Source organism: Rutilus rutilus, assembly GCF_951802725.1.
Source record: "Rutilus rutilus genome assembly, chromosome: 25".
NCBI lineage: Eukaryota > Metazoa > Chordata > Actinopteri > Cypriniformes > Leuciscidae > Rutilus > Rutilus rutilus.
The window spans coordinates 1562836-1583942 of record NC_140229.1 but is presented as its reverse complement, the minus strand read 5'-3'; the positions used below and the strand labels follow the sequence as shown (position 1 = coordinate 1583942).

The window sequence follows — 21107 nt, the reverse complement described above, 5'->3', positions numbered from 1 at the left end:
ATATCGCCTGTCAGTCAAATGAGATTGTGTGTTTTAGTGTGTATCAGATGTAGAGTGTGTGTTTCTGAGGCTGACCTCAGCCAGGGTGGTGTTGAGCTGGAAGATCTGTCCTTCTCCCTCCACCTGTCTCACACACAGCTTGCAGGACAGCGTGAGCGTGCACGAGCTGAAGCGCTCCAGGGTGAAGCTGCAGTGCAGGTTACGCTGAGATCCACTCCACACCTGCTGGAAGGAGAGCTCCTGACACACACACACACACAACCGTTAACACTGACCAAAAACACCACTGTTTCAAGATCATGTCACATAGTGCCTCAAAGTGGCATTGTTGAGGGGGAAAAACAAAACTAACATTATAAACGCTACAAACGCGTGTATTTAGTCCCCCTCACCCCATAACAGTGTTATTTACTATCACTGAGACACTTACAGTTTTTATTATACAGAAAAACTAGTTTTTCACATAGTTTTCATATTATTTTACTTAAAAGTTTTAGTAATTTTGTGTTTGTAATTTCTATTCGTTTTTTTAAATACATTTTTACTTCAATTTGTAGTAATTTTGTTGTCTAAACAAATCCTTTAAACAGTAAAAGTTCTCATTTTCTGGTTTAGTAAAAATACAAAAGTACTGATGATTCAAGTGTGCAAAGTAACACATGTAATAATATACTATATAGTATTTAAAAAAATGGAGAAAAACTTAATTTGTGCAAATATGTGGCAAAATTCCTTACTATTTTAAGAGCAAACATACTAGTTTTATATCATTTTCACGCCATCTAGCTCAAAGGAAATTCATGGCTCATTTTGACCGGATCAGTGAGTCGTTGACTCAATCGAAACAATCTGATTCGCGGATGAATCGTTCAGTGTGATCTGTGAACCAACTCAGCTGATTCGCTGGAAAGAATCAACTCCTCCATGAACCAGCGATGTCTTCAGATCCAAACAACGAGGAACGATGTGTGTTTTTATGCAATGTAGATATTATGCTTTTGAGTGCAGTGAAGTAAAAGTCAAAGTTTTCCAAAATAAAAGTACACATATTTCACAAAATGACCTGTCCACCACTGGTTTGGTGAGTTTTGTGAGTGATGTGTACCTGGTATTTGGCGATGAGTTTGCTCTTCCAGAGTGTGTGTGGGACGTCGTGCAGCGACAGGCGCAGGTTGTGTGTGCTGTCCTTGAAGTTCAGAGACTTGGGCTCGTCCAGAAGCTTCCCGCCCATCTGTTTCTCCATCTGAAGCACCTCCTGACGGACACACACACACACACACACACACACACACACACACAGTCAGCGCTCAGCAGGAACAAACACACATTCATCTGCCATCAACTCACACTTTTTAAATGAGTTTTTCATAGTTAGTTTGCGATTAGTAGAATGTGCTGTGGGTTAATGTGTCGAGAGGTAAGAGAAATCATATTCATATCATTGTTTATATTCAGATGATGTTGTTGCTTGCCTGCTGACACCTACACTACATCTGCTGCGAACACCCACACACACACACACACACACACGACTGCGAGACTTCAGTTTGCCAAGTTAAAGGCTGCTCATGATTGAACTCGTCACGCTGCACTTCTACAAACAAAACGTAGCAAACTACTTTAAACTACTTTTAACACTTCACAATAAAGTTGGATGCATTAGTTGACAAACAGAACTAAAGTTCATAGAGTATTAACTAACAACTTGTATTGAAAATCTAACTGTACCTGTAGAAAAAAAACATTAATATTGTGAAATATTATTAGAATGTAAAACAGCTGTTTGTTTTTTCAGGATCATTACTCCGTCTTCAGTGTCACATGATCCTTCAGAAATCACTCTAATATGATGATTTGTGTGTGTGTGTGTGTACACATGTTTTTCTATCGCGGTGGGGACTTAAACCTGAATGCACACACACTAAAGGGGACTCGTGTCACTGTGGGCCTAAAACGAGGAAACATGCTTATCAATCATACAGAATTGAGTTTTTTTGAAAATGTAAAACTTCATAAAGTTTTCTGTGATGGGCAGGTTTAGAGGTCGGGTTAGTGTGTGTGTGTGTGTGATGGGCAGGTTTAGAGGTCGGGTTAGTGTGTGTGTGTGTATGATGGGTAGGTTTAGAGGTCGGGTTAGTGTGTGTGTGTATGATGGGTAGGTTTAGAGGTCGGGTTAGTGTGCGCGTGTGTGTGTGATGGGTAGGTTTAGAGGTCTGGTTAGTGTGTGTGTGTGATGGGTAGGTTTAGAGGTCTGGTTAGTGTGTGTGTGTGATGGGTAGGTTTAGGGGTCTGGTTAGTGTGTGTGTGTGATGGGTAGGTTTAGAGGTCTGGTTAGTGTGTGTGTGTGATGGGTAGGTTTAGGGGTCTGGTTAGTGTGTGTGTGTGGTGGGTAGGTTTAGGGGTCTGGTTAGTGTGTGTGTGGTGGGCAGGTTCAGGGGTCGGGTTAGTGTGTGTGTGTGTGTGTGTGATGGGTAGGTTTAGGGGTAGGGTTAGTGTGTGTGATGGGTAGGTTTAGAGGTCAGGTTAGTGTGTGTGTGATGGGTAGGTTTAAGGGTCTGGTTAGTGTGTGTGTGTGTGTGTGTGATGGGTAGGTTTAGGGGTAGGGTTAGTGTGTGTGTGTGATGGGTAGGTTTAGAGGTCGGGTTAGTGTGTGTGTGTGTGTGTGTGTGATGGGTAGGTTTAGAGGTAGGGTTAGTGTGTGTGTGTGTGATGGGTAGGTTTAGGGGTAGGGTTAGTGTGTGTGTGTGTGTGTGATGGGTAGGTTTAGAGGTCGGGTTAGTGTGTGTGTGTGTGTGTGTGATGGGTAGGTTTAGAGGTAGGGTTAGTGTGTGTGTGTGTGATGGGTAGGTTTAGGGGTAGGGTTAGTGTGCGTGTGTGTGTAGTGGGTAGGTTTAGAGGTCGGGTTAGTGTGCGTGTGTGTGTGTGTGTGTGTGTGTGTGTGTGTGTGTAGTGGGTAGGTTTAGAGGTCGGGTTAGTGAGTGTGTGTGTGTGTGTGTGTGTGATGGGTAGGTTTAGGGGTAGGGTTAGTGTAAGGACACAGAATATACAGTTTATACAGTATAAAAACCGTTATGCCTATGGAGAGTCCTCACAAAGATAGTAAACTAGACGTGTGTGTGTGTGTGCTGCTCACCTTCAGTGAGTTCTGTGTGTCATCGAGACAGACTCTGATGCTGTACTCCAGTACAGTGCAGTGTGTGTGTGTGTGTGTGTGTGTGTGTGTGTGTGTGTACTTGTACAGCTATCTTTGTGAGGACCAGTTTGAGTTTTCGACCATTGGAGTGAGGACAGAGAGAGTAAAGTGAGGACATGTTGGCCAGTCCTCTCTTTCTGAGAGCCTTTAAAGGCCTGTTTGAGGGTCAAGACTTGGTTTTAGGGATAAGGTTATAATGAGGTTAAGGGTCGGTTTAGGGTCAGGGGTCGGGTTAGGCACTTAGTTGTGATGGGTAAGGTTAGGGTAAGCGGCTAGAGATTGCATTGTCAATGAATGTCCTCATAAAGAAGTGTGTGTGCTGCTGACCTTCAGCGAGTCCTGTGTGTCGTCGAGACAGTAGACTCTGATGTTGTACTCCAGCACAGTGCAGCTCACGGGCCCGAAGATCGCCAGCTTCAGTCTCTTGGATGAGTTAGCGCTGACGGAGCGGCCCACGAGACAGTACGTGCCCAGGGTCTCCGTCAGCATGTGACACGCTTCCTCGTCCATCTGGATATAACAGGGGGTGGTGAAGTTCTCCTCGCCCACGACCACCACGTCCTGCACACACACACACACACACACACACACACACAACTCAATACACATCGCACATCTTCAGTGTGTCTGATGTGAAAACACTTGTATCCCATTTACAATTATTCATTTAGCAGACATGTAATATATATTAAAGTCCCCCTGTAGTCAATAACTGTATCCCTTAAAACTCATCTTTGATCACCAAAATGACATATTTACACATTTTTTACACTTAAAATATCTTGAATGTAACTCGACACCCTTGCCTCATTTAGTATACGCGGTTCTATGAATATGCAAATGAGCCCCGCCTCCACACTTGTGAATTTACACATGGTTTGTCTTAAAGCATATTAAAAACACCACAGACATATAAACAACATTAAAAGCACAACATTTCACTCAACCAATGGCATTATATGAGTGCATGATTTGGGACTATTTCTATTCTATTTCCATTTAACTCGATTTCGCTTCTCAGTTTGCGATCAGATCATTTTAAGCCACTAAACTCCAGGAAAGTTTTCAGTCTAATGATCCAGTAACTGAATTCATTCAAACAGACTCGCGATGCGTTTGCAGTGAAATCTTCAATGCATTGTGTTTAAAACACGAGCTGTTATATTCTGTGAATGTTTCTGGAGAGAGACATCCTAGCGCTCTCGAGTGTTTTCATGCACAGACACGTTGTTTCCACACACACTCAGGATCATGTGTTTAGTGATTGTGAATGGATCCGTGTGCTGTAGTTTATGCAGTCTCAGGTCAAGGCGGTAGTTTAGGGTTTTGTTTCTCCAGAGCCCCTTTCACACAGCGCTTGATCCCGGGAAATTGCCGTATAAAATTGCTGGAGTGCCTTCTGTGTGAACGCAAACAAGCCCCGGGATTGATGCTGGGATGGGGACCTAGTAACATTGCCGGGATCAGTCCCAGGAACGCGCCCTGTGTGAACAGAAGCCAGGATCAATGCCGTAAGGGGTGTGTCGTCTTCGTGTAGAAATGACGAAGAGTTATCAGCAGAACTGACATCTGACAGGAGTTATCACATCCTGACGTCATCTGTCTTTACGGGGTGTGTGTGAACGGAAAATCACTGGCAGTGTGAATGAACCAAAATCGAACGATCCCGGGACACATTATCCGCGGATTTTCCGGAGTCTCTGTGTGAAAGGGGCTCATGTGGTTCTGTTCGGCATCACAACTTGACTTCTCTGAACTGTAAGCTCTCTGCTGTTGCGCTGAACACACACACTGACACACACACACACACACACACACACACAGAACACACACACACACTGAACACACACACACTGAACAACACACACACACTGAACACACACACACACACACACACACTGAACACACACACACACACACACTGAACACACACACACACTGAACACACACACACACTGAAAAACACACACACACACACACACACACACTGAAAAACACACACACACACACACACTGAACACACACACACACACACACACACACACACACACACACACACACACACACACACACTGAACACACACACACTGAACAACACACACACACTGAAAAACACACACACACTGAAAAACACACACACACACACACACACTGAACACACACACACTGAACACACACACACACACTGAACACACACACATTGAACACCGTGAATTGAACGCTTCATATTTTAAACGTTCATTATTATGGTTTATTATTTCTCTGTAACACAAAACAATGTTTGCAATGTTACTTGTAATATTCTTTTTCAGCCCTGAAACCCAAACCGTTTTTTTTTTATGTTAATAGTTTGTAATAATTTTTTAAAATGTGATATTTAATGATTTGAGTTTCTTCTGATGCTTTTACAGCTTCAGAAACTGAATAACTCTTACTGGCCACAAACAGTGTTTATAACAGCAGTTCATTCTGCTCATACATGCGTTAGTCTGGGTGTGTGTGTGAGTGTGTGAGGGTGCAAGTGTGCGTTTGTGTGTGTTTGAGTGTATGTATGTTTGAGTGTGAGTGTGTGCGTGCATCTCAGTGTGTGTGTGAGTATATGTGTGATTGAACGTGTGTGTGTGTGTGTGTTCACATTACGAGCTCAACACCAAGCGTCTCTGCGACAGACCTGCTCTCTGTGACCTCTGACCTCACGCTCGTGCTGGTGTGTGTGTGTCTCTCATTACGCCGCTGGTTTTGCAGCTGGGAAGCGTCTCCATCTATTAGCTCCAATCCTGACGCTCACACCGTCATTAATTTCATCCCATTATGGACGAGAGAAAAGGAATTAAAATACTTTATAGTCGGCTTGGCCGTTAAACAGCGGCATTATGACTAGCCATTAGCCTCTTTAACGTATCCTGTGGGAGCGCGGGATTCGAGCGCGTTAGTGAGATAATTAGCAGACAGGATGGAAAACTGGGCTAATGCCTTCCAGAATGATTTATTTACTCAAGCTCTCAGTCGATTCATCAGAGCAACGAGTTCGTCTCTCTCTCTCTCAAAAAGAAGAAGAAGAGCTACGGCACAAATTCATGGAAGTTTCTCAATATATGCAGAAACGACCGTCCACAAATGTTCTTGGAAAATAGACATGGGAAAAATGTTGCATTCCGAAGGAGAAAAGATGAACATTTTATGAACGGCTCTGGGCAAACACATCAAATCAAAGAGTCGGCATGATGCGAGTGAAGAAATCACATTTACAGTGTGGAAATGTGGAAAAAGGAAATGACTCGGATGGATATGTATTTTGACACACACATCATTCGTGCGACGACGACCGGGAAAGTAATATTTCCTATCGGCGTGTGATCAGCCACAGTCATCATCAGCGTGTGAAGGAAACCTCATCTCCACAAACCCACGGATATTATGGCTGTCACACGTCAGATGGAATCGATAGTTATTTCTTTGTTTAAAGGTCCAGACGCACATGTGGCGTTATTGCCTGCGCCTCGAGGATCCATCACAGTCACATCTGTGCCATTACGGGATATTATTCACACGCCACATTCAACTCTGAGGGACAGACTCTGGAGAACATGTGCTGCTCAAACTCTTCCTGGAGAAGTGCAGCCGTACATGAACATGCTGTCGCTGTTTATGCTGTCGAGATTCAAAAACACCAGTCATTAAGTCATATGGAAATCATATAAAATAATAGCATTTTATTTCAGTAAGTTGCCAAGACAACATTTCTCAAAAACTTTTCCATTTAATACTTATATTTTATTTTATATCAGCTTGATTTTACTAACCGTTTTTTTTATTTTTTATATATAATATAATATATAATTAAATGAGGATTTTATGAGAGAAACAAACTAAAATTTAAGTCATAATGCAGTGAAATAATTTTGTTTTAAGACAAAGCAACATTTCACATTTCATTTTAAGTTTGTAACCCAATATTTGTGTTTTATTTTATTTCAGCTTGATTTCAATTACCATAAACAATTTATTGGTTTAGTTTTAGTTAACAATAACACAAATGAGATTAATATAACATAATATAATACAATAGTGTGATTTATGGCTTTATGAGAGAAGCAAAGTCAAATAATCTTGCTTTTCCAAGGCTAAATTTCTCAGTGTCATTTAAGTTTAAGTTCTTCATCTAATATTTATATTTGATTTTATTTAATTTCAGCTTGATTTTAATTACCGAATTAGTTTTTGCAAACAATAACACAACTGAATATAATATATGATATGATATAATAAATGTATCATGAAGTCTTATGATTTAAGGTTTTATGAGGGAAGCGAACTGAAATTTAAGTCATTATGCATGAAACCGTATTTTATAAGTGAAGCAGCACAGCATGTCTGAATATGCATGAGTGTGTGTGAGTCACATGGATTAACGTTATGATACTTTTATGTATTTTCTGTCATTTTTCTGGAGCTTGACGCATCCACCCACACACACTTTCAGATTTTGGGTCAACTGTTGCGTTCATCACTTCATCGCTGCTTTGACTCCGTCAGTGTGTCTGTGTGTGTGTGTGTGTGTGTGTGTGTGTGTCAGCTGACCAGGTCCGAGCGGCTCCCCTGCGCGCGATTCATCTGTGCCTTGACAGGAAGTTGAAAACAGGATTCTTCTTTTTAAATTGAATTTGCATTCAATTTAGAGCCAAATTGAAGACGCTTGGGAGGCAAACAAACATCTATTCTTTCTCTCTATCAGATTATGCATGCATGCAGGGAACAAGCTTTTGAATAATGAAACTGCAGCAGAAAGTGTTTGACGGACCGCAGCGTCTCTCGGCAACAGGAAGCGCTCGTTATTTCAGGCGAAAGAAAACGAGAGATTGAGGAAAGAGCGCAGGATTAAATACATTTTCTTTCCAGCACATTTGACAAGAGTTTATCTGATCTGAAGACAACAGGACTCCGCTCTCTGCTTCCTCTGGCCGGCGCTCACCAGACGCCCACCATCGCTCGCTTCTCTGAATGAATGGCTGAAGGCGATCCAACAGTACTTTATGTTTGATGAGATGAGACAAGGTCACGGACTGTTGCTAAGCAGCTCGAAAGCAGCGAGAGTCTCTGGGGAGAACGATGAAGAGTCACACTGATGGAGGAGCCGAGCTTTGACAGATGCTTAAAGCCATCAGGAGAGAGAGAGAGAGAGAGAGAGAGAGAGAGAGAGAGAGAGAGAGAGAGAGAGAGAGAGAGAGAGAGAGAGAGAGAGAGAGAGAGAGACGCGTCCTGGTCACATGATTCGGACTGATTTTCTCAATGTCACACTGATCAGAAATATCATATAAACTTTAGATATATGACAAATGCACAAGATAAAACACAACGACAGACTCTTGTTTTACATAATATTCATAGGTAATATTATGCATTATTTGTCAACACTGTCAGTGAATACAGTTATTAGCTAGTAATCTCAAAATGGGTAAATATCTGCCAAATGATGCCAATAATTGGTCTTTCCGATGTTATTTTAGTATTACTTGGATACTATTATAGTATTTATTCATATTTTAAATTAGCATTTATTTGTATATTTTCAGTTTCTTTTTCATTTTAGTAATGTTTGTGATTTTGTCATTTTTATTATTATTTTTTTTAACATTTTATTTAGCTTTAATTTATCTTCAGTTTTAGTACATTTAGTAATTAAACTTAAAAGGCAACATTTCATTATTTTATATATAAAAAAAAAAATTCAAGTTTGAAGTTTTTCATCAATTATTTACATGTTACTTTATTATTTTAGTTTCAGTTCACAATAACAAAACTGAATATAATATAATTAATATATTATATCATAAACAGTGCAAATTATCCAATGATTTGTTTTATAGTACTATTTCACATTTTTTTCTGAAGGTTTTCTCGTCAGGGTATCATGACGGTACCACTATATTCTCTGAATCCGCATCTAAGTCCACGGTAGATGAAGAGTCCTCTGAGTGTAACGTTACAGTAGTGTGAGGTGAATGTGAGCGTAATGAGGGTGTGAAAGAGTGTTTTGAGGGTGGTGTGAGTGTATCGCAGCTCTTGCGTGGGTTGTGTCGCCTCATGTATGGCTAATTAACTCGCCATCATTGTGTTTGTGTGTGAACAATAAAGGCCCGCGAGGAGGAGTTCTGTTCAGTTCTGCTTCGGATAAACAACTTCTCCACGTCGCCCGTGTTCATGACAAGGCCAGTGGGTGGGAAACTCGTCTCGTCTGACATCAGGCTGATAACAGGCCGCTCTTCATCGCCATCTTCTAATTAACTCTGGGTTTGTGTTGAGCTGAACCCGCACGGGTGGATTCGCTGACAGTCATCTCGTTTTTTGGCTACAGCGAGTGTCCGGGCCGCCTGATATCCAACGGGACACCGGCGGGGGGTCGCGCATGTAAACACACGCACACACACACACACACACACACACACACACACGACCGCACATAAACAGCTCAGATGCTTCAGAGGAACGCGTTTGACCTCTGGCTGCTTCATTCCATGGACACAAGTGAGAAAAGAGGGTTATTCATAGAAAACCAATGCAGTTTGCTGCGCCACAATGTCAAAGTTAACGTTTATTTCAAGTAACGAAAATGCTTTTTTTATGATTTTATTTTGAATTAACGATAATAGATCGTAACGGTCAGGTTCCAGAAGTAAAAACGAATTTTCTTCACAGGGAAATAGATTTTTAATGATTAAATTATATTTAAGTTTTTAAATTATACACCTATGTGTATACTAAGTCCTACTGTGAGCTACGAGGTTGTTAATTGATGGTGTTTGCTTCTTTCGAAGCCGTTTGCCTGCATTATTTCAGCTTAGTTTTAAAATAATCGTGTTTAATAGCAGAATTCCTGGTGAAAAACTACATTACCCATGATGCTGTGCAGAAAATTCCACCAATCAGAGAGCAAAACATGCCAAAAGAGCTCTTTAGCTCCGCCCACTCCCATGACGCACTGCGAATGACGTAATTGAGTCGATCTGTTTGAATATACACATCAATATTTTGCAATACATTTAAAATATTTAGTTTCTATAGATATAATCAACATTTTAAATGAGTAGTTTTATTTTTCTCTGTCGTTTTTAATTAAATTATGCTGTTCGCAATGCTTCATGGGATTGTAGTTCTTTCCCTCACTGGAGCTGTTAAGTTCACAGTCTTGTACCTTTGTATTTTTGTCCAATTTTCAAATACTTTTTTGCTTCAAATCAAAGTTTGTAATGTTGTGATTCACACTATAGGTTGGTTTGTCTTTATGCGTATGAAATTCACCAAAACTTGAGAGTTTGAGCTCAAGAAGTTTATGATACCATGTGTCAGATTTTGTGTTTTTACGGTTCTCGCACTTTTTGAATTCCCATCATTTTCCAGGACCTTTGAGTCCGAAATTCACGTCCGACATTTTCGCACGTTAAAAAATAAATACGACCTCACATTGTGTCAATCACGTTTGCACACTCAATGGCCACAATCTGAACTTCCTTCCTAAACTGACATGTTTTCCGTGGCTCTGCCCACTTTTATGTGGCTCCGCCCACTCAGTGTCCTAAACTGACATGTTTTCCGTGGCTCCGCCCACTCAGTGTCCTAAACTGACATGTTTTCCGTGGCTCCGCCCACTCAGTGTCCTAAACTGACATGTTTTTCGTGGCTCCTCCCACTCACCTCCCACTGGCCCTGCTGTGATTGGCTCTTCAGCTGAATGAGCCAGTCCTCGCTCTCGGCCTCGACGCAGTGGTGCATGGTGATGATGACGGGCCGGGTCAGAAGAGCTCCAGGAGGACCACAGCTCACCACGGGACTCAGAACCGTCTCCTGTGTGTCGTCCACCTGCGGCCTGAAGAAAAACCACACATAAAACAAACATCATCAACAAACATAATTGAGTACCTTGACACTGTCGCCTTTGGCTCGCTCAGTAAGGCTTTTAAAGTCAATTAATATTCAGTAAGATTTAACTGAACTTTTTGCGCTGAATAATGACACTGAATAATAAAGCTGCTTTGAAACAATCTGTATTGTATGCTATAGAAATAGACATGGATTGTCTAGACATGAGATCTCTGTAATATATTGTATAATTAACAACTCTATAAATAACAACTAAACAAAATAACATGTTATTTACACGAGGTTCTAACAAAATGTTAATGGCAGCTGTCTATTAAAAAAATATTTAATTAATTTGAATTATTATTATTATTTTCTTCAATTGAATGAATGATTCAATGACTCACTCATAAAGACTTCACTAGTTTCATTAATGGATGAATCAGTGCTTTTGAACGAATCTCTTGAATGAATGATTCAATGACTCACTCATAAGTCTTTCATAAAGACTTAACTTGCTAGATTACTGGACGAATCAGCGTTTTTGAACAAATCTCTTGATTCAATGATAAATACATGTTTTTAACAGTCACTTGTCGCCACCTACTGGTGAAATGATGTAACTGAGACAATCGTTTTTTGAAGCATCAAGTTATTTTCAAAGGGTGATTTGCTCTGATTCAGATTTATGAAAAGTATACAGAAGTACTATGATAAAAGTTTATAGTACGGATATGATCACTGAGCCATAGACATCAGTGATTATATCCGAAATATAAACTTTTATCCCAGAACTTCTGTGATAATCTGAATTATGCAAAACAGAAAAAAATGATACAGTGTAGTTGAAAAGTTTCATATCTATACATGACAACTGCTCTCTCTGGATCAGAACCCAGATCTGAATGTTCGCTGTGATCGTACTTATCAAAGGTTTAATAGACAGAGACAAATTGTCCTTTGAGAATAAGATTGCGTCAATGTTTGAATTGAGATTGTGATCTGAGACAAAGTTGATACTTTAATAATGCATAACTGAGAATTAATAAGTGAGCACTGAAAGAGCAACTAAGAATGCCACATGTAGTTGTGTGTCAGGTACAGATGGGCGTCTTCATGGGCGATAATCCCCAGAATAAGGGCGTTTGTCACGATACCTCATGCTCTCCTTCCTGTGAACCGTCACGTACATCTCGTAGACTCGTCCCTGAGGGATGGCACCCGCTGGCACCAACAAGCTCACTCCTGCAGAGAGACACACACACACACACAAACCATCAGTCTGCCAGCCTGTGACCTCTGCCACCCCGTGCCAAACGCCCTGTCAGTGTCAAACTCACACACACACACACACACACACACAAATGCCCTGTCAGTATCAAACTCTCTCTCTCACACTCACACACACACACACACACACACACACACACACGAGTGTCTCAGCCAACAGGGAACATTCTCAGGGTTATGAACAAACGCTCTTCCAGTAATGTTAATAGAACATTTGTTCATCTATGGGATCCTGTCTTTAATAATGTTTTCTTAACGTTAGCACAAAAACATTATTTATACATCATTAATGGAAAGGAACGGTTTAGTTGGATGTTTGTCTAACATTTTTTATGTTACTACTTGTTTTGGAATGTTCAGAGAACACTCAAATGTAACATTTCCATTATAAAAATTATCAAATGGAACGTTTTAACATTTTTAAAACATTTAAAGTCTCCCTGTAGTCAATCATTTTATCCCTTAAAACTCTTTGATCACCAAAATTACATATTTCCTTGAAAACAAATTCTTCAAGTCTTATAATATCTTGAATGTAACTCGACACCCTCGCCTCATTTAGTATGCGCGGTTCTATGAATATGCAAATGAGCCCCGCCTCCACTCACTCACTCAGCTCAGAGATCCACTGGTTGACGATCACACGTTGATCTGATTGGTTACAAGGTAGTTTGTGACGTCAGAAACACCAGCGATTTCAAAGCGTGTTTTTGAGACTGTCTTTGGTTCACTGCAGTTTTAAGGAGGAAATACTCAGCAATGGTGTCGACTTATGAATTTACACATGCTTTGTCTTAAAGCATATTAAAAACACCACATAGACATATAAACAATATTAAAAGCTGGATTTTCACCACAGGGGGACTTTAATAAACTGAATGTTCAAAGAACATTCATAAAAGTGTTTTCATGTTTGTGTTAGCTTGTGTGTTCTAATGCACAGAGTGGAAATATCCCGACTGATGAATTCCTCCAGTCGCACAGACTCATTGATTTCACATGTCCTTCATGTGAACTTCCCTCAGAGCGACTGTCACTCACTAACAACACAGAGGAGAACTGCATCAGCAGAGACCAGAGCGGCACTCGAGAGCCGAGGGACAAAACTGAGGAAAATGACAGACTTCAGCCTGGATTGAGCTGGAAGTCTGTTCACGTCAACATGAAATCAAAATCAACTCTATTTAATGAACTGAATTCACATTTCCTGCTGTTATTGTGATCAATTAATCAGTGCACATTAGCTTTCAAAAATGATTGTTTCTTTCAAATAAGTGATCAGTGCAATAACAACGTGTCAGAAACAAACAAAACCAAAAAGAGAAAAATAAAATAAATTCCAGCAAACATAACTAATAAAATAATCAAAAGAAATAAAAAAAAAATATATAAAGTATATATATATATATATATATATATATATATATATATATATATATATAGATAGATAGATAGATAGATAGATAGATAGATAGATAGATAGATAGATAGATAGAGAGAGAGAGATAGAACAACAAACACACACACACACAAAAGTCTGGCTGATCCAAACACCACCTGACAGATGAAATCGAGCCCGACACTCTTCTCTCCTGCTGAATGTCAGTTTCACTCAGAACTGCGTCACATTATGGACATAAAACAGGCTGTGAATGACATTTCATGTTTTTAAAATGGTCCGTAAACGTATTTGCTGAGCAAAAGAGTGAATGAAAAATGATCTTATTTAACATTACATTTCACCACATCTGAAAGTTTAGACCTTTTAAATGTTACTGCAGTCCTACTGAAATCCAGGGATCTGCTGTGTGAATCATCTGAGGAAATGCGGGGAAAATTAACAGTGTGCCAATATTTCTGAAAACCAATAAACTCCCACATCTGCATCCAGTTAACCCTCTGGGGTCTGAGCTGTTTTCTGGGCCCTGGAGGTGTTCTGACATGCTCTGACATTTGTGCTTATTTCTGTTACTTGTGACATTTTCATGGCTAAAGTCTTATTACACTGTATTCAGCACAAACTCTGCTACAATAATATATCAACAGCATGTGTGTAAAAGTTTGTAGTTTTGAGATAATGACATTTATGCGTGGTTTGTGAAAATACAAAAAAAAATTCTCACTGAAATAAGGTCATGAAACCCATACTGATTATTTCTTAACAAGACTTTTGAAAATTGTATGACGTAGCCTAGAATATTTGCTCTAAAACTATGTGAAAATCACCCTGACTGCTCATTCAGAGAAGACAATATATTGATTTAAAATTTTTACGACGTGTTTTGTGTGAAAAAGCAATATGCGAAGGGGCGGATCATCTCATTAGTATGTAAGGCTTTTTACACCTGAGAAAGACAAAGACACGCCCTAATGGCCCTATTAGGAGCTTATCAGGGCCCATCATTCTGACCAACCTTGCACAAAGAATGAGGAGATTAAAAAAAGAATGGCTTTTAAAATTGTTTGGATTTATTTACAACATAATCCAAAGATACACAACAAAAAAAAAAACACTTATTGATAACAATGATCCAAAGAAAGAGACCTTTGTGCCATTCCTAAAAACATTGTACATACCTTTCATTTCCAAGGTGTTTGATTTTCACTTTACCATGTTCATGTACAGAGACATGTACTGTGAATGTTGAAGTCAGCAGGACTCAGTGGCATCTGGGCCCTGAAAAAAAAGAAAAAAAGAAAAAAGTGAACATACTGATATCAAGAGAAAGGCCTGCACGATTTTGGGAATACATTTGAGATTTTTCTGGTTAAAATTGCTTTTTAAAATTCACAGAATACACACACACACTCACACAAATGTTTCCAACAATATATTATATAATGAACACAGGTTTGTTGTGCCTTGTAGGTATAGGCTATGCGCAGTGCTGCATAAAATAATAACAATATAGCAGCCTATATACATTTTCAAAAAGATTTCAGTAACAACTAAGCTAGAGAAAAATATATTGATTATCATGTTACTTCAAATGTTTCCATTCGTTATGATGATATGAAATGAGATAATAGTAAAACATGAAGCCGTTTGGAGCGTTTTGCTTTTCCAAAATATGATGCATTCAAACGCGATCGCGTTTAAAAATATGATACATTCAAACGCGATCGCGCTCAAATATAATTATGGTTAGGCCTACCATATACATATCTACGTTTGAGCAGATATCCACAAACACAGTAACAGTAAACACGGGTCTAAATATTATAATATTCACCATATATCTAGCAACAGTTCAACTGCAATGTGAAATTTATGCAACAATAACAAACTAATATGTAAGAATTTCTTACCTTATCTTTCTTGTCTTGAAATCGCATTCTTCTTCTGGGGTAAAGCCAATGTAAACTCACGTCTTTCAAACTCGACGAAAAGCAGAGACTGATGAAGTGTTTTGTTTTTGAGGTAACGAGCGCGTTCGCGTTCCATGTGGAGATTTGCATGTGAATATCTTTTGCGCGAGTAGGCGTGGCCAAATTAAAAATAATTAGGAAGCGTTTGAGAAGCTGGACATCTTGTTGGTTTTATACAAATTACTTAAACAGAAAATATTTGTTTTCAGTTTGAATCCGATCATTTAAAAGTACACACTTAAATGTTTATAAAGGTATATGGCTCATAAATGTGTGACAAGTATTCGCTGAGTTTTGTTTCAGTTTATAGACGTGCTCAAGAAAAAAAAGTTCACCGCGACGGAGAGGCAGAACGCACACCCTGTTTATTTTCTTTATGTTTCAAAAGCACAATGTTTTGATTTGATTGTAAGTGGACACATACAAAAGTAGAAATATCACAGATTCTTTTTTTATATTTATTTTTTCTGTATGACCATAAATGACGGAGTAATTTAAGTTTAAAGTGCTACAATGTAAAAAAAGTCCAGCAAAACGCGGGGGCGCGTTTGCCGACCTCAGAGGGTTAACGAGGCATCAGGAATCTAGTACACTTAAGACTCGCTCTTTACATGCAACCAAATCATCCGTTAGTAGTGGGATTGACAGCTCAATCGGAGCTCGATCCCAATGAAACTTCCATCGAATTGAAAGGGGTTTATTCCTTTTCTAATCCGATCGAGAGAACATGTAAACACTTGATCGGATTGAAAACCGAAACTGAAAGGACTGAAATAGCGTAATGACGTAGAAATAGCGTAGCGACGTAGAAATAGCGTAATGACGTAGAAATAGCGTAATGACGTAGAAATAGCGTAACGACGTAGAAATAGCGTAATGACGTAACGACGTAGAAATAGCGTAATGACGTAGAAATAGCGTAACGACGTAGAAATAGCGTAACGACGTAGAAATAGCGTAATGACGTAGAAATAGCGTAACGACGTAGAAATAGCGTAATGACGTAGAAATAGCGTAATGACGTAACGACGTAGAAATAGCGTAATGACGTAGAAATAGCGTAACGACGTAGAAATAGCGTAACGACGTAGAAATAGCGTAATGACGTAGAAATAGCGTAATGACGTAACGACGTAGAAATAGCGTAATGACGTAGAAATAGCGTAACGACGTAGAAATAGCGTAATGATGTAGAAATAGCGTAATGACGTAGAAATAGCGTAACGACGTAGAAATAGCGTAATGACGTAGAAATAGCGCAATGACGTAGAAATAGCGTAACGACGTAGAAATAGCGTAATGGCATAGAAATAGCATAATGACGTAGAAATAGCGTAATGACGTAGAAATAGCGCAATGACGTAGAAATAGCGTAACGACGTAGAAATAGCGTAACGACGTAGAAATAGCGTAATGGCATAGAAATAGCATAATGACGTAGAAATAGCGTAATGGCGTATGACGTGCTTAACGAGCTGTTGTTCCTGTTGAATAAATAACTTATTACACGGCTCTGTGGAACGCTTGATTCTGATTGGTTGATCGCTCCATCAGCGATATATTATTCCCAGATAACAGCCGCTGAGAACAGAAACACAGGCTCATCCGGGTCACTGAAGTCAGAAGCGCTATACATTCGCTAGGAACGGGTTTTCTTCGTGGAACTTTTGCATTTGGTGAGCTGATAAAATATTAAAACTCAGTCGAATCGATATTTTGTGTACAGTTATTTAATAATGCCATCCAGTATCGTGGACTCTCTCGTTTCATACAAACGCAGTGCGATTTTAAAAGAGTTTAATCTGAAATCAATATCAATATCAAATCTCCATAATTATTTATGTGGTGAAATGCTGTGTAATAAGTGTTATTACTGTAAACCGTATCTCTGAAATGTCCGTTTAGTTTGATCTTGCCACTGAAACTGCTCTCTCTGCAAGGCTTTGTGTTTAAAGATCGAATAAAATATTTAAACTCAGATCAATATTTCGTGTCTAATTATTTACTTATGTGGCAAGTAGCCGTATAATAAGCGGGATAATGTACATCCAGCCTAAAATATATTCCGATTTGAAGATTGTGACATACATAAACACACATCAACCCGTGTCTGTCTCAGTTAAACAGAGAATGTTTTATCACAGTATTTTTTTTAAATATTTATATTATGTATAATCTCAGGACAGTGCAATACTCCTATCTGGAGGTAATCATCTTTATTGTGTGTGTTTATACTGTTCTTCTTTACTGTACCTTCTTAAAGTCTATTTATTGTGTGTAGTTTTGTAAGTTCTTCTTTTATGTTGACTTTTTAATGCTGAGCTCTGCTACAAAAATTCCAATGTACTTGTACTAGATTTACCGGTACAAATGGCAAATAAAACTTCACCTCACATCAGTGTTAATTTTGGCAGCCATTTTTGATTTAGTCTTAGTTTTCATCTTGAGACGAAAATACTTATTGGTCTTAGTCACATTTTAGTCATTTTGTCTTTCATAGTTTTAGTCTAGTTTTAGTTGACGAAAAGTCATTGCATTTTTGTCAACTTTTAGTCAAACTGCAGTTACCGACATTAATTTTGGTAGCTATTTATATGTAGTCTTTAGACACAAAATGTCCAAATTTTTTTATCTCTAGGCCAATTCAGTTAAGCTTATGAGAAATGTAAATTAAGGCAACAGGCTGTATTGACATTGCACTCTTTAGCAGTAGCACTTGTGCAATTCTACATACCCCTTTTCCTTAGTTCAGTGGTTTTTAGAGTGCCCTAGCCCCTGGTACCCCCTCTCTTCCACTTAGACTGCAGTCACACTTTTTCCATTAAGGGACAATATTTTTTTTAAATATATTTTTTTTAATTAAACAATGTTCAATAAATATGCAATGATGGTAAAAACGAAGTGATACCGGTACTTTTAAAATATTAAATTAAAGCCAGTAGTAAGTCACTGTCTTTATGAGTGAGTCATTCATGCATTCATTCAGTAAGGAAGCAAGCTGCTATTTTTATGAACGGGTCACTGAATCTCACGATTCGTTCAAAGCCACAGATTCGTTCACGAATCACCGCTGTGTGCTGCAGTTCTGCTGTGGCTTGCAAAATAGAGCAATAAGCCTATTGACAATACTGTTTTAAATGTAGTACATTTAATGTTACCTTTCTGTTTGTTGAACTGTTGTATAAAATCAATGTCACATTTGAAATCGTGTGGATTTTCAGGAAACATTGCCTTCTTGCTCGTATAATATGATCAACATTAAAAACACTGCTGGATATCAGCCTATATTTTGATCGCAGATTTTGTAGCACAGATAGCGCAAACGGCTGGTGGCAGAACACAGACCGACTGAACGACACTTTAATTTAAGTAGAAAATCTCAAATGAAGATCGCTAAACTCCAGCTTACTCGTCTGTGTTTTCAGATCATCCGCGCTTCTTCAGCAGTGTAGAGAGAGCGCGCGCGCGCATGGTTGCCAGATACTATTGAAAAGGCCGGGTAGAAAACGTGTTCTTTGAACAGAAAAGCCCTGACTGGGGGTTTAATTATTAAAATCTGGCAACCGTGAGCATGATCGCACGTAAAGAACAGTCAATGTGTTGTCGTCTCCTTTATTTGACACAGGTGGTTCTGGTTAAGTTTAAAAAAATGTTTAAACACATTTCAGTCTCGTCTTTTTTCGTCAACGATATTGCATCTGTTTATATAGTCACAGTTATCGTTTAATGACGTGGGTGTCGTCTCTCATCGTCTTGTCTTAGTCAGGGGAAAAAAGGTCGTCAACGAACATTTTTCGTCATAGTTTTCGTTAACGAAATTAACACTGCCTCACATGTTTAGTGTTCATGTAAACACTACGTCCGGATTCATCAATCGGAACGTCTTCAGTCGGATTGAAACAGAAGTTGTGCATGTAAACGCAGCCTCAGTCTGTCCTCAGGAGACGGTGTTCATGCGCTACTGTAACGCTGGCTCTGTTATGAACGAGTGAGTCGAGGATGGGTGTCAGGAGTGAGAATGATCACCCTCTCTCAGTGTCCTAATCCCTTTATATCTCACCGGACACGCTAAGGCACTTTGAACAGTAATTCATGATTCTCACAGGAGCTGTAAAACTCACGGGACCATGAGGAGCGTTCAGAGACACACACATCTACTGACTCTAAAGCTGAGTGCATGCTGCCATCATTCACACACACCTCACTGACATCAGGAGCCGGCACTGAGACTCTGGGGAATATAAGTGATCATAAAATTATTTAACGACTCAATATCAAAGTATTGAGACAATATGAATGTCGTTTTTCTTAAAAGGCTCCTATGGTGGTTTGAAACGAGAGGTTGATGTTGATCTTCTCCAGTGCAAAACACAGTAATGAACACGGTTGTAAAATCACACATGAGCTCATTACCATATGACCTTTTCACCACGTTTACATTCAATATTTTTTTATAATATTGCATATTAAAAGTTAAGTATATTTAGAACAAGGTTTCATTCGTTAACTTTAGTTAATGCACATTACATATATTACAGTATATATTAATCTCTGATGGCGTTAGTTATTTTACAAAAGGTACAAATGTTTAAAATACAAATGTATATTTTAAAAAACATAACTTTTGGTTTTTACTAATGCATCATTATAAGTTGAGTTAACATTAACTAAGATTAATAAATGTTTTAGAAATATTATTCACTGTAAGTTAAATAACTAATGTTAATAAATGGAACTTCATTGTTTCTAGAAATGTAAATAAATATAATGTTTTAGTACATTACAATATACAGTATCATTATTTTCTTTGCATTACAGTACCAAGAAACAATGTTCAATTGTCATGAAAAATCTAAAAACAAGATTTACTTTAAGCTAAATATACTTGAAGAGTTCAGATGTAAAAGCCTGTAAGTGCCGTCTGAAGATTTCTTCTAGAATGATCATTTTTATCAAGCTCGTATATTTAAGTTCAGTAATTTCACTTAAATGGCAATGAAAATTACCTATTAATGGCACTTAGAGGCTTTTGCATCTGAACTCTTCACTTTCTTTCTTCTTTCTTTCTTTCGCCAGTGGAGTTTAATATGAGCCGGACTCGTTCTTGACAGGTTTGTGAGACTCGCTGACAAACGTTTGGAGGACGAGGAGATTGATGATCGTTTCAGACTTACAATATTTTGATTAAAGATTGTGAAGACAAACATTTCCTTTTTTCTCAGTGAAATACGTTGTCTGATAAATGGATCACAGTAAGAGCAGGACTGTTTGGTTTGGTTTGACTACTCGAGCGTCCTGTAATGTGTGTTTATGGGTCAGGCTGTGATTTCTCTCCAACACACACACACACACACACTGGCCTGTTCCTTATACAACCCAGAAGCTTCAATCAGAGCCT

At 38.9% G+C, this 21107-nt stretch overlaps 1 protein-coding gene across 2 annotated transcripts in view; it reads right to left on the bottom strand.

Annotated features, from left to right (window-relative positions):
• Positions 1-21107, bottom strand: part of unc5cb (unc-5 netrin receptor Cb) — a 205056-nt gene that overhangs the window by 3882 nt on the left and 180067 nt on the right. For both annotated transcript variants that reach the window (XM_084400255.1, XM_084400256.1), the window contains 5 exons: positions 12208-12295; positions 10886-11057; positions 3521-3754; positions 1106-1255; positions 76-240 (listed from right to left, as the gene is read on the bottom strand). In XM_084400255.1, the coding sequence (XP_084256381.1) occupies positions 76-240; positions 1106-1255; positions 3521-3754; positions 10886-11057; positions 12208-12295 (809 nt within the window). The remainder of the gene's footprint in view (positions 1-75; positions 241-1105; positions 1256-3520; positions 3755-10885; positions 11058-12207; positions 12296-21107) is intronic.